This window comes from Canis lupus, chromosome 7 (assembly GCF_003254725.2).
Source record: "Canis lupus dingo isolate Sandy chromosome 7, ASM325472v2, whole genome shotgun sequence".
Taxonomy (NCBI): Eukaryota; Metazoa; Chordata; class Mammalia; order Carnivora; family Canidae; genus Canis; species Canis lupus.
The window spans coordinates 62,262,788-62,277,540 of NC_064249.1; the positions used below are offsets into that span (position 1 = coordinate 62,262,788).

Consider the following 14,753-nt stretch of genomic DNA (forward strand, 5'->3'; position numbering starts at 1 on the left):
ATTATGAGTAGGTGTTGAATTTTATCAAATAATTTTTCTTTATATACTGAGATGTGATATTTTATTTTATTTTATTTTATATTTTATTATTTATTATTTTATTTTATTTTATTTATTTTATTTTATTTTTTATTTTATTTTATTTTTATTTTATTTTATTTTATTTTATTATTTTTTTTTTGTAATTTGGTGGATTACAGTGGTTGCTTTCCAAAAGTTAAACCAGCTCACATTCTTGGAATAAGCACTATGGGTAGAATAATGCATCATCTTTTGAATACAGTTTTGATTTATTGGCTAAAATTTTGTTTAGCATTTTGTGTCTATGCTCATGAGAAAGTTTGGCTTGTAGATTTTTTTCTAATAATGTCCTTTTTAAGTTTTGATATCAGAGTTTTGATGACCTCATAATAGAATTGAGAATTGTTGGGCTGCCTGGATGGCTCAGTTGGTTAAGCATCTGCCTTTGGCTCGGGTCATGATCTCAGGGTCCTGGGATCAAGCCCTACGTTGGGCTCCCTGCTCAGTGGGGAGTCAGCTTCTCCTGTTCCTTCAACCCTTCACCATCTCCGCACTTTTTCTCTCTGTCAAGTAAATAAATACAGTCTTTAAAAAAAAATTGGAAAATTTTCTCCTTTTTTTGTGTTCTCTGGAAGATTGCATATAATTTGTTGAGTTTTGTTTTCATCCATGTTACTTCCTTCTCTGTACTACTTTGGGTTTGACTTGCTGTCTCTTTTAGCTGTTTGAAGCGGAAGCTTATATTATTATTTTTTTCCCTCCCTACTGTACCCCCCCAAATAAATAAATCTCCTCCCCCCAAAATCCAACCATTATTATGGATTATTCTATTTTTACTTTTGGGTACATCAACTTTGGCTTTAAAGACTTTGAAGTTGTGTTATGAGATGTCTACAAATGATTGTTACATAAATTTTTATGTTGGACTGATTTTATAATAAAATATTCCTCTAGTGTTTTTAGTAGTGGTTTTTGATTTAACTCAACTGTCTGATATAAATATAGTGACCTCACCATACTTTTATTAGTGATTAGTGTATAGTATCTTTTTCTCTTAACATATGTGTCCATAAAGTAGATTTTTTGTAAACAGAATAGAGGTGAGGGTTTTAGAAATCCATCCTAATAATATTTGTCACCTAATCAAAATGTTGTGTCCAGATACATTTAATGCAGAACATGATATAGTAGAATTTGAGAATATTAGTTTTCTATTGCTTTTCTCAAAACTAATCAAGCATTATTTTTTCCTCTCTACCGGTTTTTTAGCTGTGCATTTTTACATGTGTATGCATTTTTAAATAGTTGCCTTTGAGATTACAGTGTGCATCCTTGGTTAGGTTCCAGTCTAAATTTGTAGATGTAGCACTTGAGAAATGCAAGAGATATGTAAGTGTAGCTTCATTTATCCTTTTTGTATTTGTGCTTTGTGTTAGTGCTGTCGTAAGTTTTATACTTTTATGTCTGTTTAAACCACACAAGTCATTGTTATTATTATTATTTAAAGATATTTATTTATTCATGAGAGACACAGAGAGAGAGAGAGAGGCAGAGACCTAGGCAGAGGGAGAAATAGGCTCCTCGCAGGGACTCGATCCCCGAACCCGGGATCACACCCTGAACCAAAGGCAGATAGATGCTCAACTCCTGAGCCACCCAGGCATCCCTTTAATTATTTTAATTATTAATATTAATGTATATTCGTCTAAATAGTTACCTTTTCATTTCTATTAAATCTTCTAGTTCTGTGCTTCCATCTGAGATTGTTGTCTTTTAACTTGATGAATTCCCTTCGTTTGTAACAAGTTCTCTGAGCTTTTGTTTATCTGAAACTTACTAACTCATCTTCATATTGGAGGATATTTTTTCTTGTAGAACTCTAGATTGTTTGGTTTATTTTCTTGTTTTGACATTATTTTAAAGATATCATTTTATTGCCTTCCATTTCTAATGTTTCTGATAAAAAAAAAATGTTTGTTAGTCTTACTGTCCTTGCCCTGTGTCTTATTTTTTTTGGCTACTTTTAAGATTTTCTGACTTTGACTTGGGTATGGTTTTCTTCATATTCTTCTGAGGTTTATAGAACCTGACATGTTTACTTGAGAGACTAATGTCTCGTGTTAGCTTTGGAAAATTTTTGACTAGTGTTTTTTCAAATATTGCCTATGTTTCATTTTCTCTACTTTTCTAACTCTAGTTAGATGTGTGTTAGACCTTTGTAGCATGTTGTACTTGTCTTTATGCTTTTTGGGGGACCTTTATTCTCTCCTTTATATCTCTTGGTGTATCATCTTTTGTGTACATTTCTTCCAGTTTTACCCGTCTTCTGTTTTACTGTTTGTAAATTAGTGAGTTCTTAATTTTATTGACTATATATTCCAGTTCTGGAATTTCCATTTTACTCTTTCAAGAATTCTAGGATTTTGCTAAAATTGTCCATCTATCCTATCCTTTTTTTTTTTTTTTTTTTGCTTTTGAATGTATCAGTTTTTTTAAGGTTCCTCAGATAGTTCCAAACTATGAATAACCTATATGTCTTTTTCTATGTTCTCTTTGTTATTCATCCATTTTTTTTAAATTTGAGAAAAAATTCACATAACATGAAATTCACCATATTAACCTTTTAAAGTATACAATTCAGTGGTTTTTAGTAAAGTCACTGTGTTATGTGACCATCACCACTATTCCAAAACATTTCTGTCAACTCAAAAAGAGATCTCATAATTATTGACACTCAGTCCCAGTTTTTCGTCTACTCACCCCCTGGCAACATCTGATTAGTTTATATTCATTGTCTCTGGATTTATGTCTTCTGGATATTTCATATAAATGGAATTATATGATGTGTGGCCTTTTGAGTCTGATTTCTTTTTTTTAAAGTACTTTTTAAAAAAGATTTATTTATTTATTTATTTATTTATTTATGATAGACATAGAGAGAGAGAGAGGCAGAGACACAGGAGGAGGGAGAAGCAGGCTCCATGCTGGGAGCCCGACGTGGGACTCAATCCCCGGACCCCAGGATCACGCCCTGGGCCAAAGGCAGGCACTAAACCGCTGAGCCACCCAGGGATCCTCGATTCTGATTTCTTTAACCTAGCGTAGTGTTTTCAAGATTCATCTGTGTTGTAGTATGTATCAGTACTTCATTTCATTTTGTGGCTGAATAATGTTCTGTTGTATGGATATTTTTACTTAGCCATCAGTTGATGGACATTTGAAATTTTTTACTATTTTTTGACTATGATGAATAATACTACTGTGAACATTTGTGTGCAAGTTTTGTGTGAACACATGTCTTCAGTTCTCTTGGGTCTGTACCAGAAGTGGAATTGCTCTGTCATATGGTAACTCTATGTTTAACTTTCTGAGGAACTGCCAAATTGTTTTCCACAGTGGCTGTACCCCTTACAATCCTGCCAACATGTAGGAGAGTTTCATTTTCTCCACATTCTTGCCAATCTTTGTTACTTTCTGTAATTTTTTTCTTTTTTTAAATTATTATAGTCTTCCTAATGAGGGTTGGCCATTTCTTCTTTTTTAGAATGCCTTGTAATTCTTCATTGAACAATTGTAGGGGCTGTATTTGGTGTTATTTTCCTCCAGTGAGTTAAGTTTTCCTTTGGAAGGTGAAGTGCTAGATTACCTTGAGTACTGAGTGCCAACTATAAAATTTGTTAGGGCTGATAGATTTCCATTTCGACTTTAATTTAAGGAGGGCCTTTTTGAAGTCTCAACAGAGAGCTTGAGTTGCTTATGAAGGCCTTTCTAACTTCATAGAGGTTATACTCCAGTCTATACTGCTCTAGCACTGGGCAGAAGTTGAAATAGTCCACTCAGCTCTTTAGCCTCCTAACTGCTATTTATGCTAGTTTTTTTTTTCTTTTCTTTCTTTTTTTTTTTTTTTTTTTTTTTTGAATTTTCATCCTTTTTATGATTCTTTCACTCTGGGACTTTATTCTTTAGTTTTTAGCTTTCTGATAGCCCAGAACTCTTCTTCTTAATCGATTTGGGCTGCCACCTCTGCTTGGACTCTATTTTCCTGTTACACAACAAAGTCAAGGAAAAAGCAAAGGTGCTTATGGAGCTGATCTTCTATGCTTCCCTTCTTTCAAGAGTTGTAGCCTTTCCTTGTTTCTCTCTGTATATTGCTCTTCAGTGTCTTCAAACAGTTTTTACATTGTCTAGATTTTATTACTTTTATTAGCAGGAAGGTTAGTTTGATACAAGCTACTCTCATGATGGGAGCCATGAATACTGATGTTCATTAAATGCATCACAAGAAAATGAAAAAACTGGTATCTTTTGACAGTGAGAACGTAAATTTTCAGCAGAAAATTTGGACGAGAATATAAAAAGAGGGATTTTTATTTTCAAACGAGAGGGTCAAAGTCAGCTATGTTTGTAGCATAGTAAAAGATCATTTCCAAGTAAGATACATGACACTGAGTTGATATTTGGCAATTTAAAGAAAAAACAAAACTGAAGGAAGTCATTAAGAGTTTAAAGAATCCAAAGTGGGTGAAGAATTTAAAATGATAATTGAAGGTGTGCCTGAGTGCTCAGTTGGTTAGGTGTCTTGCCTTTGGCTCAGGTCATGGTCTCAGGGTCCTGAGATCGAGTGCCACATCGGGCTCTGCTTGGTCAGGAGCCTGCTTCTCCCTCTCCCTCTGCTGCTGCCCCTGCTTGTGCTCTTGCTCTCTCAAATAAATAAATAAGATCTTAAAAAAATAAAATGAGAATTGAAGTATTTAATAAAGAACAATTATTTTCTGAGTTTAGTAGTGAAGAAACCAAGACCATGAATTTTATTTATTTATTTATTTATTTATTTATTTATTTATTTATTTTTAAGATTTTATTATTAGAGAGAGGGTACAAGCTCATGAACATGAGTGGGAGGAGGAGCAAAGGGAGGGGTAGAAACAGACTCACTGCTGAGCCGAGAGCCTAATCCAGTACTTGATCTCAGGACTTTGGGATCAAGACCTGAGGTAAAGGCAGACACTTAACTGACTGAGCCACCCAGATGTGCTAAGACTGTGAATTTTAATTAATTAATTGGTTAATTTTAAAGATTTTATTTATTTGAAAGAGCGAGCACAAGAAGGAGGAGGGTCAGAGGGAGAAGCAGATTCTCTGCTGAGCAGGGAGCCTGATGTGGGGCTCAATTCCAGGATCCCGGGATCATGATGTGAGCTGAAGGCAGGCACTTAACCAACTGAGCCACCCAGGCGCCCCAAAAATATGAATTTTAAATGGGAACTATTAGAGTAGTTAGGTTATTTGTATCAATGTTAATGATTATTAAATGGTTGGAGATTTGAATATTTGCATGTGATGGCTATAAGACAGTGTTTATCTGTTAAGGGGGCCAGAGAGGACTGTGTTCACAAAATCTTGATAGTACAGAAGTGGTAAGTAACTAGCCATGTAAAAATGTGGGAGGAAGATAATGACTAAAATGATAAGAGTGGACGTTAGGTTTTTAGAATAAGGAGAAATAGAGAAGGCAGAAATAGATGTGTAAAGAATATAGCTCCTTCTCTTGTAGGCTTAAAAATGAGGATTGGAAAGAACTAACCATTTGCTTTCTTCACCAAAATATCCCTAAGAAGAGCCAGGTGTTGCAGACCACCTTCTATCTGTGTTTTTCCTTTCGCCCTTTTGTGAACTCTCAAGGTTAGTCAGTGATTTTCTTCACACTTTCATTAGGAAATTTGCCAAAGGCATCCTTTTGAGGCAGCTGTCTCTGTACCCTTGGAGGCCATCAGTAATGTTTCCCATCTATAGGAGTCGTCGGCACAAAAACGTTGGACTGAACTGAGTCTTCATGGTTTAAAACATTCCCTTGCCAAAATTGCTTTATTTCCTCTCGAACAGTAGTACATTGTATATCACATTTTGGAGCTTCTGATCCTTTTATAGTTTTTTGTTATTGCATCTTTTCAGATATAATATACATCATTAATGGTAAACATATTTAAATATAAATAATGAAAAGAGATCTAAGTTTTAAAAACATAATTTAAATAACAATAGACACATTAAAATATGTGTATAGACACGTTATATATAAATAAATGTGAATTTTTGTATAAAATGTTAAAAAAATTATTTTCACTATTGAGATTTTGTAAAATCAAATATACTTTAGTTGTGGTGTTCTTTTGGTCTGAGGTTGTCAGATGATTTCTTCATACTAAGATAAGTTTTGGGGGCGTATTAAATTTGATGTAAATAATTAGTCCATGATTAAAATGCATTAGAATAAGTTGAAATGCTTTTGTATTTTTGTTTCTATTCAGTTTAATAATACAGGCAACTGTTATATGCATCTTTAATATATTAGCCTAACTGTTTCTCTTGTTTTACTAAACTGTCTTCTTTCAGCCACCCACACAGAATATGCCTATGGGTCCTGGAGGGATGAATCAGAGCGGCCCTCCCCCACCTCCACGCTCTCACAACATGCCTTCAGATGGAATGGTAGGTGGGGGTCCTCCTGCACCACACATGCAGAACCAGATGAACGGCCAGATGCCTGGTAAGTTTTTCTCCTCTAAGACATTAACACCGGAGTTGCTTAGCAACTGAAACGACATGGGGGCTCAAGGGATACTAGATTGTTGATGACAAAACTGCTTTGAATGCCCCCGAGTACAAGCTCTCTTAGAGTTTGTTAGCTACAGAGCTACGTGACCTGTATTCAGTGTTTATCAGGCTGCCCTTGGGCTTTGATGTAGCTGACACACAGCATTCCTCTGATGAACAGAACTGGCTAAATTTAGTCTGTCTGAAACTATGCAATACAGCTGGCTTTAGAAGCTTTTTGGAAAAAAAGGCATTGTGCCATGACTTAAGAATTAAAATCTCTTTATAGATTATAGGGGTATGATAACATTTCCTTGGGTTTTGCATTTAAAAAATTTACTGGTCTCAGAAACAACATTGCTGGAAAAAACAGGGGGAAAAGAAAGAAAATCTGGTAAGTGCTAGTGTGTTTAGTATTTCCTCATTGATACTATTGAAGCTGAGAGTAGATTTTTATGAATACATATGTTTACAGTATATTATAAATATGCAAGTTGACATTAAAGCAGAGTTAAAAGAAGAAAAAAAATGTCAGATGTTTTATATAGTGAGATATTCCCTTTACTATTCATCCTCTTTTAAGTTTGGAGCCACCTAGAATAGTTTCCAGGCAAATGAATGCTTAATTAGTTACTTTTTGCTGGTTTGAACTTTTAAACTGAAAAGTATCTTTAAACTATTTTGTTTTTGTGATAGCTACAACCCATACCCATAAATTTTGGTTGTTTTTCTGCATTTAATTTGAGAATAGTTTTATTTTCTAAAGACAGCCCAGGTGGCTCAGCCCAGGTGGCTCAGCGGTTTAGTGCTGCTTTCAGCCCAGCGGTTTAGTGCTGCTTTCAGCCCAGTCAGATCCAGGATCGAGTCCCCACGTTGGGCTCCTGCAATGGAACCTGCTTCTCCCTCTGCCTGTGTCTCTGCCTTTCTCTCTCCCTCTCTGTGTCTCGAATGAATAAATAAATAAATAAAAATCTTAAAAAAAAAAATAGGACAGAGGCTATTTTCATTAACAAAAATAGAATATTATACAAATAGCAATAATGAAATAATTTTTTTATGAAAGTAAATTAAAATAAAGCAATTCATTTCTAAAATTAGTAATTAGCATCCTTAGGATATTCTTGTCATAGCTGATTGTGTTGGTTGATAGCATTGGTGTCCGGGGACAATGGGTACAGTAAATGATGTAAAGGAGAACACAGGGCAAAAGGAGCCAGGTAGCCTGGTTTATAGAAGATTGATGTGTGATTGATCATGTAGGAGGGTGGTGCCGTTTCGGTGGCAGCCTTCTATTTCTTGCTGAGGCCTATCACAATCTGTGGCCCCCACAACATGCACCCTGTGTGGGAGTAGGAATAAAGTCGTAACTACTTATTAGGTTGTAGTCAGGAAGACGCTTCTTGCTGAATTCACATTTACCTCATCAGGACCTCTTGTTTTTAGAACTGGAAGGGTGCTAATGCACATTAGCAAGTTAGGCATTTTGTATTTTTTTATGGTAGTACTGTTAATTAGAATTTTAACGTAACTTCTTCATGTAACATTCAAGATTAAGGCCAAAGGAGCACTTGAGCAGCAATGTAATTATTGTTAACATGACATTTGGGTTTTTGTATAAGGCCATCTGGAATAGTTATATCCTTTATAAACTAGAGATTTTCAACTGGTTATGACCTACATTGTCTAGAATACTATAGAGCTTCCAAAACAACTTTCTTATAAAGAATTCTAGTTACATGTAGGAAAAATTGAAGTCCAGTTACTTATGTTTCCTTTATTTAATGAGCTCCTCATTAGAGCTTAGCCAGTGTTTTTATAAGCGCAAATTTGTATCTAGGCTTTTAATTTCCTATTTTAGTTTTGTTTTTCAATACTTTATAATCTAAGTTGTAGAGCTACTTCTGTGCTCCTTGATCTTGGTCAAATGGCCTTAGTTTCAGGTTCTTTTTTATAAACATTTAGCTGATTTAAAAAATAGTACTAAAAAATCTTCGGTACCAAAGTCAAAAGGTACCAAAGCCATCTCCTCCACATACTTTGTTCCAGAGAGTCGTTGGTGTCTAGTTATCCTTCAAGAGATATTCTCAGTATCCAGAACATATGCATAACACTTTTTCTTTTGTCTTATTCTTTTAAAAAATAATTGGTAGCATACATTTTGTAGTATTATATGTAGAATTTTTCCCTCTTGAAGATATATCTTAGAGACCATGAGTATATAGTGATGTATTTTGGAGACCATTCAGTACATGAAGAGCTGCCTCGTGCTTTTGGCTGTATTCATTCTTTTTTTGTTGATGCCCCTAACTTATTTGAACAATTCCCTTAGAAGGAAATACAGATTATCTCCAGTCTTCTGGTATTAAAAATTATGCTTCTGTGAATATGCCTTAAAATAAAGGTAAATAAGTAAATGAGTAAATAAACATGCATATGCAGTTTAGCGTTTATGCCTATGTGTGCACAAAGACCTGTATATTTATAGAACTGCGGTTGGCTGGGTTAAAGGTATAGGCCTTTTAAAATATGGTATTATTATGGCTAAATTGCTCTACTTAAAAATAGTCCTTATTTATATATTTATATACCTCAACAATGTATGAAATTACTTTTTGTCGTAGATCAAAACTTCAGGTCTTTGAAATCTGAAAGATGAAAAAAGAGTCTCATAGTTTTAATTGGCCTTTTTATTGTAAGTGAAGCTGAAGCAAGCAGTCCTCTCATGTTTATGTCCCTTTGGTAGTTTTTGTGTGAACTGATTATTTGTGTCATTTGCCATTTCTTTTATTGCTGGTGGTCTTTTACTTACTTTATACACTAAGCCATTAGTTCTATCTGTGATAGGTCTTGTTAATAATTTTTCCCCAGTTTTTCTTTTTATTATTTTGTTTAGTTTGGTCTGATTTGGTCATATTGAAATTTTTTATTTTTATGTAGTTTAGTTTATCAGTCTTTTATGGCTCTGGGTATTCTGGCATAGAATAGAAGGCCCTTTTGCTTCAAGATTATTTTGAAAGTTCTCCTTTTTAAAATCTCTTGTAAAGGTTTTTTTTTTCTTTTTTCTTTTGTAATGCTTAATTTTTTTTTTTTTAAATTTATGATAGTCACACAGAGAGAGAGAGAGAGAGAGGCAGAGACATAGGCAGAGGGAGAAGCAGGCTCCATGCACCGGGAGCCCGACGTGGGATTCGATCCCGGGTCTCCAGGATCACGTCCTGGGCCAAAGGCAGGCGCCAAACTGCTGCGCCACCCAGGGATCCCGTAATGCTGAATTTTTTTATTCATCTGGAACTATTGGTAGAAGGAATGTGGTAGGCCATTTTCCAGATGACTACTCACTGGTCACACTATTGAATTGTCTTTGTTTTGCCTACGGATGTTTAATTTTACCACTATTATATTTTACAAAATTAGAAATTTGGGTGTGTTTTTAGACTCTCCTCTGGGTCCATTGATCTGTTAATTCATTTATGTGCTAATACTACCTACTTTTAATTACTCCAGATTTTATATGTTTTTTTCATCATTGCTTTTCTCTTTTAGAATGTTGCTGGCTTATAAAAGCATCGGTTTCTTAATCTGTAAAATGGGAATAGCATCTACCTCACAATATTTGCTATCATTCATGTAAAGCATTTACTTTGTTTGCTATTGATTAAATACTCAAGTTATTGTTTGGTATTACTATTATGGTATGCAAAAAATTAAAAGCTTTTTAAAGTTTTTAATAGACCATTTGTTTAACTTTCTTATTTGATTCTGACCACTTTTCTTCAAAGGGCCTAACCATATGCCTATTCAGGGACCTGGACCCAATCAACTGAATATGACAAACAGTTCCATGAACATGCCTTCAAGTAGCCATGGATCCATGGGAGGTTACAACCATTCTGTGCCATCATCACAGAGCATGCCAGTACAGAATCAGATGACAATGAGTCAAGGGCAACCAATAGGAAGCTATGGCCCCAGACCAAATATGAACATGCAACCAAACCAAGGTAAATAAACTTGATGTCATTCTTTGTTTTAAAGGTTTTTAAAAATTATTATTAAAGATTTTATTTATTTGAGAGAGAACATGAGCAGGAGAAGGGGCAGAGGGACAAGCAGACTCCCCGCTAAGCACGGAGCCCCATGCATGGGGCTCCAACTGGGGCTTAATGCAGGACTTTATCCCAGGACCCTGAGATCATGACTAGTGCTGAAGTAAGACGCTTAACCAACTGACCCACCCAGGTGTCCCTGATGTCATTCATTTTATTTATTTATTTTTAAAGATTTTATTTATTTATTCATGAGAGACACAGAGAGAGAGAGAGAGAGAAAGGCAGAAGACATAGAGGGAGAAGCAGGCTCCATGCAGGGAGTCCTACGTGTGACTCGATCCCGGGACTCCAGGAGCAAACCCTGGGCCAAAGGCAGACGCTCAACCGCTGAGCCACCCAGGTGTCTCAAAATATTTATTTATATGAGAGAATGTGGTTGTGGGCGGGGGAGGGGCAAGCAGACTCCCCAGTCAGTAGGGAGCTGGACTTGGGGGTGGATCCCAGAACTCTGGGATCATGACTTGAGCCAAAGGCAAACACTTAACCAACTGAGCCCCCCAGGTGCCCCAGCCCATTATGTCATTCTTGACAGAATGCTATCCTTTGAAAATAAAACCTTTGTTTCAAGTTTGTAGCTGATTCATGAAGATACAGTTTGAAGTAACAACCATATCCATAAAAAAGGAACATTGAGTTTGAAACTAGTTTAAAATAATTTTTTTTTACACTTAGAAGTTAATTTGCCTAATTAAGCCTTTAAAGATTATTTTATCTTTACATCTTTTGGACGGTTTATTTGAGATTCTTGGATTTTGATTTTAAAAAATTTTATTTCAAGCTAATAAATGAATAACCACAAGCATTTGGTTTAGAGCTAGAAAGTTGAGAAAATAATTTTATCTTTACAAGTACAACACCATAAAAAACCTTTATTCTGTAGTTTATTTTACTTATTAAGGATATATTTATATGAATTTCCCTAAATTTTTATGAATGTTTTCTGATGTTGTATTTTAGCATTAAGAAGTAATTTTAACATAATTTGTTTATTAGAGTGTTGAGTGGAAATGCTGCTGTATTCTTCTATTATAAGTCTATTAAAGTTTACTACCATTCTCAGAGAATGAAATTATTATCATGTTTCTTTTTTTAAGTATTCTTGTAAATAATAACAAAAAACCAGTAAGTGGCGCTCTGTTCTACTAATTGCCCTTTAAAATATTTGGCATATTGCCAGCCTACAGCTATTTCAGTTACAAAATGTGAGGTTAATGCAATAAAATTTTCTAGATTTTGACTTTGAAAAACAAATCACCAAAGCACACCCAGATAAAGGAAGTTAAGGTTAACCTGTTGATAATTATTTATGGTGAAATAATATATTTTAATATTTAAAGATTAATACAGAATTTTTATAATTTTGATGAGATACACTGAAAACAAAGAGAGACAGTAGAATAAGTTGTCAGGGTAGCCTCACAAAACTGACGCTTTCTCCATTTTTTTTCCTCAAATTTGTTTAGTGCCCATGATGAAATTTCTTTTTTTTTTAAATTAGGCCAATTAAAGGTTCAAAATAACAGCAAGATCCATTCATTGCCAGGTCAGAAGGGAGTCCAGGGATCCCTGGGTGGCGCAGTGGTTTGGTGCCTGCCTTTGGCCCAGGGCGCGATCCTGGAGACCCTGGATCGAATCCCACGTCGGGCTCCCAGTGCATGGAGCCTGCTTCTCCCTCTGCCTGTGTCTCTGCCCCTCTCTCTCTCTCTCTCTCTGTGACTATCATAAATAAATAAAAAAAAAAAATTAGAAGGGAGTCCAAATGTTTCTCTATACAATTTGGTTAACAGGAGAGAGAGCAAGAAAATTGGTAGATTTCACAGTAACTACAGTAATGATGGCACCCTGCTTAGAAAATATAATTTAAAAAAGGGTAGAGTTTGCACAAGAATGGATGTTGCTGTAGAATGGGTTGATATGACATTATAAGATCTGAAGAACAAAAAAATAGTGCATGCAGCAATATGTATGTAGAAAGTAGTAACTTTTTGGAGAAAGTAATTGAGGTGTTTATAAGAATTATTTGTTCTAAACTTAGGAACCAACTATTCTTTTTTAAAATGTCGTATTTTGTATTTGTATTATTAATGTACAGTTTTTCTTTTTACTATAGTAGTCAGTGCTTTTTGCTTTGTGTAATCTGTGAATTTTTTTTTTAAGATTTTATTTATTTATTCATGAGAGACACAGAGAGAGAGGCAGAGATATAGAGGGAGAAACAGGCTCCCTGCAAGGAACCTGATGTGGAACTTGATCCTGGACTCTGGGATCACACCCTGAGCCGAAGGTAGATGCTCAACCACTGAGCCACCCAGGTGTCCCAATCTGTGAATTTCTTAATAGTCCTTTTCTCTATACTTTACTTTCTATGTAGAGATCTGATTTAAAGAAATAAAAGTTACTTTTCAAAAAAGAATAGGATGGAAATTAGTGAGGAACTTCTCAATATTTAAAAAATATCTTCAGGACAAATAACTTTGCAGTTAAATTTTGATATTTCACATACAAAGAACACTAAAAAATTACAATTGCACAAAAGAAAGATATTTGAGTTTATAGCAATATCTACTTTTTTTAATCCTAGAAGTTCCTTGTAAAGTTATTTTATCTATTGGATGAAAAAAAATTTGATTATGAGTTTTATTTAAAGTTTTAATATTCATTTCATATAAAACATTTTCTTTGGGGGGGGGCTGGGTGGCCCAGTTGGTTGAGCGTTTACGCATCTGACTGTCAGTTTTGGCTCAGGTCCAATTTCAGGGTCATGAGATCCAGGAGCCGCCTCCACCCCCCTCCCCCAATGCCCCCTTGGGCTCTGCACTCAGCTCAGAGTTCACTTGTGTTTCTCTCTGCCTTTCTCCCTTTTGTGCATTTTCTATCTCTCTCAAATAAATTTTTATTTATTTTTATTTTTTATTTTATTTATTTTTTATTTTTTAAAATAAATCTTTAAAAAATTTGTTTTCTTAGGTAGCTTTAAAAATAAGCTACATGTTTTGCATTTAAAGTTTTCTGTTCTGGGCACCCCTGGTGGCGCAGCGGTTTAGCGCCGCCTGCAGCCCGGGGTCTGATCCTGGAGACCCAGGATCGAGTCCCGTGTCAGGCTCCCTGCATGGAGCCCGCTTCTCCCTCTGCCTGTGTCTCTGCCTCTCAGTCTCTCTCTCTCTCTCTGAATAAATAAATTAAAAAAAAAAAACTTATTTAAAAAATAAATAAATAAATAAATAAAGTTTTCTGTTCTTAGGCTCTCTGCTCAGCGGGGAGTCTGCTTGAGATTCTACCCCCACTCCCCAGACCCCTTCTCTAACATAAAATAAATAACTGTTGGTCATTTTCTCTATGTACTCTTAGAGGATCTACTCTATATTTTCTTAGAGAGTCTACTGCTTCCATGAAAGGTTTAGGAATTGTTTCTTATACTGTTGGCAAAATGTTGTAAATAGTTCATCCAACTTAAACTTTGTGTTCTTTTCACTACTTTTCAGATAAAAGTTCAGGGATTATCACTTTGAACTTTAAGACTTGTTCAAAGTGAATGACCATTTTCTTAAATAATTGGATCTGTTTGCTCCTATATATAGCATAAACTTCACTAGAATTCAAATACTTGAATTCATTCGGATTATCAAAAAAAAAAAAGAAAGAAATTTTATCTGTATTCATACTATTTTGTTCTAGTGCCTAGAACAATGCCTGAGAGGAGACAAAATCTGTTTCTTCAATGAATAGGAATTAAACCCAGTGTCATATAATAACCTGGAAAGACAGAGTTACTACCTTAAATATATTTCTTTAGTAAAGCAACAGATATATTCATTAGAGCTAAAAGTCATATTAGAATATCAGGGCTTTCTGAAAATGACCCAACAGTTACATTTGATAGAATCAATATATTTTCTATTCCTAGGCATTAATGATTATAGCTTTTCTCATTTAACATCATTTTACTAATTATATATTTGAATGTAAGGAGTTTTCACAAATTACTGTATTTATGTTAAAACATGTATTTCACAAGTTCCATGTATATAA

The 14,753-nt window shown here is 34.8% G+C and overlaps 2 protein-coding genes and 1 long non-coding RNA gene across 7 annotated transcripts in view; 1 reads left to right on the plus strand and 2 right to left on the minus strand.

Annotated features, from left to right (window-relative positions):
• Positions 1-14,753, minus strand: part of PSMA8 (proteasome 20S subunit alpha 8) — a 123,427-nt gene that overhangs the window by 89,669 nt on the left and 19,005 nt on the right. The gene's annotated exons all lie outside the window — the stretch shown is intronic.
• The window catches only part of SS18 (SS18 subunit of BAF chromatin remodeling complex), an 80,956-nt gene that overhangs the window by 31,585 nt on the left and 34,618 nt on the right, over positions 1-14,753 (plus strand). For all 5 annotated transcript variants that reach the window (XM_025429267.3, XM_025429266.3, XM_025429269.3 and 2 more), the window contains 2 exons: positions 6,415-6,568; positions 10,395-10,616. In XM_025429267.3, coding sequence (XP_025285052.1) covers positions 6,415-6,568; positions 10,395-10,616 — 376 coding nt within the window. The remainder of the gene's footprint in view (positions 1-6,414; positions 6,569-10,394; positions 10,617-14,753) is intronic.
• The window catches only part of LOC125755467 (uncharacterized), a 53,135-nt gene that overhangs the window by 29,380 nt on the left and 9,002 nt on the right, over positions 1-14,753 (minus strand). The gene's annotated exons all lie outside the window — the stretch shown is intronic.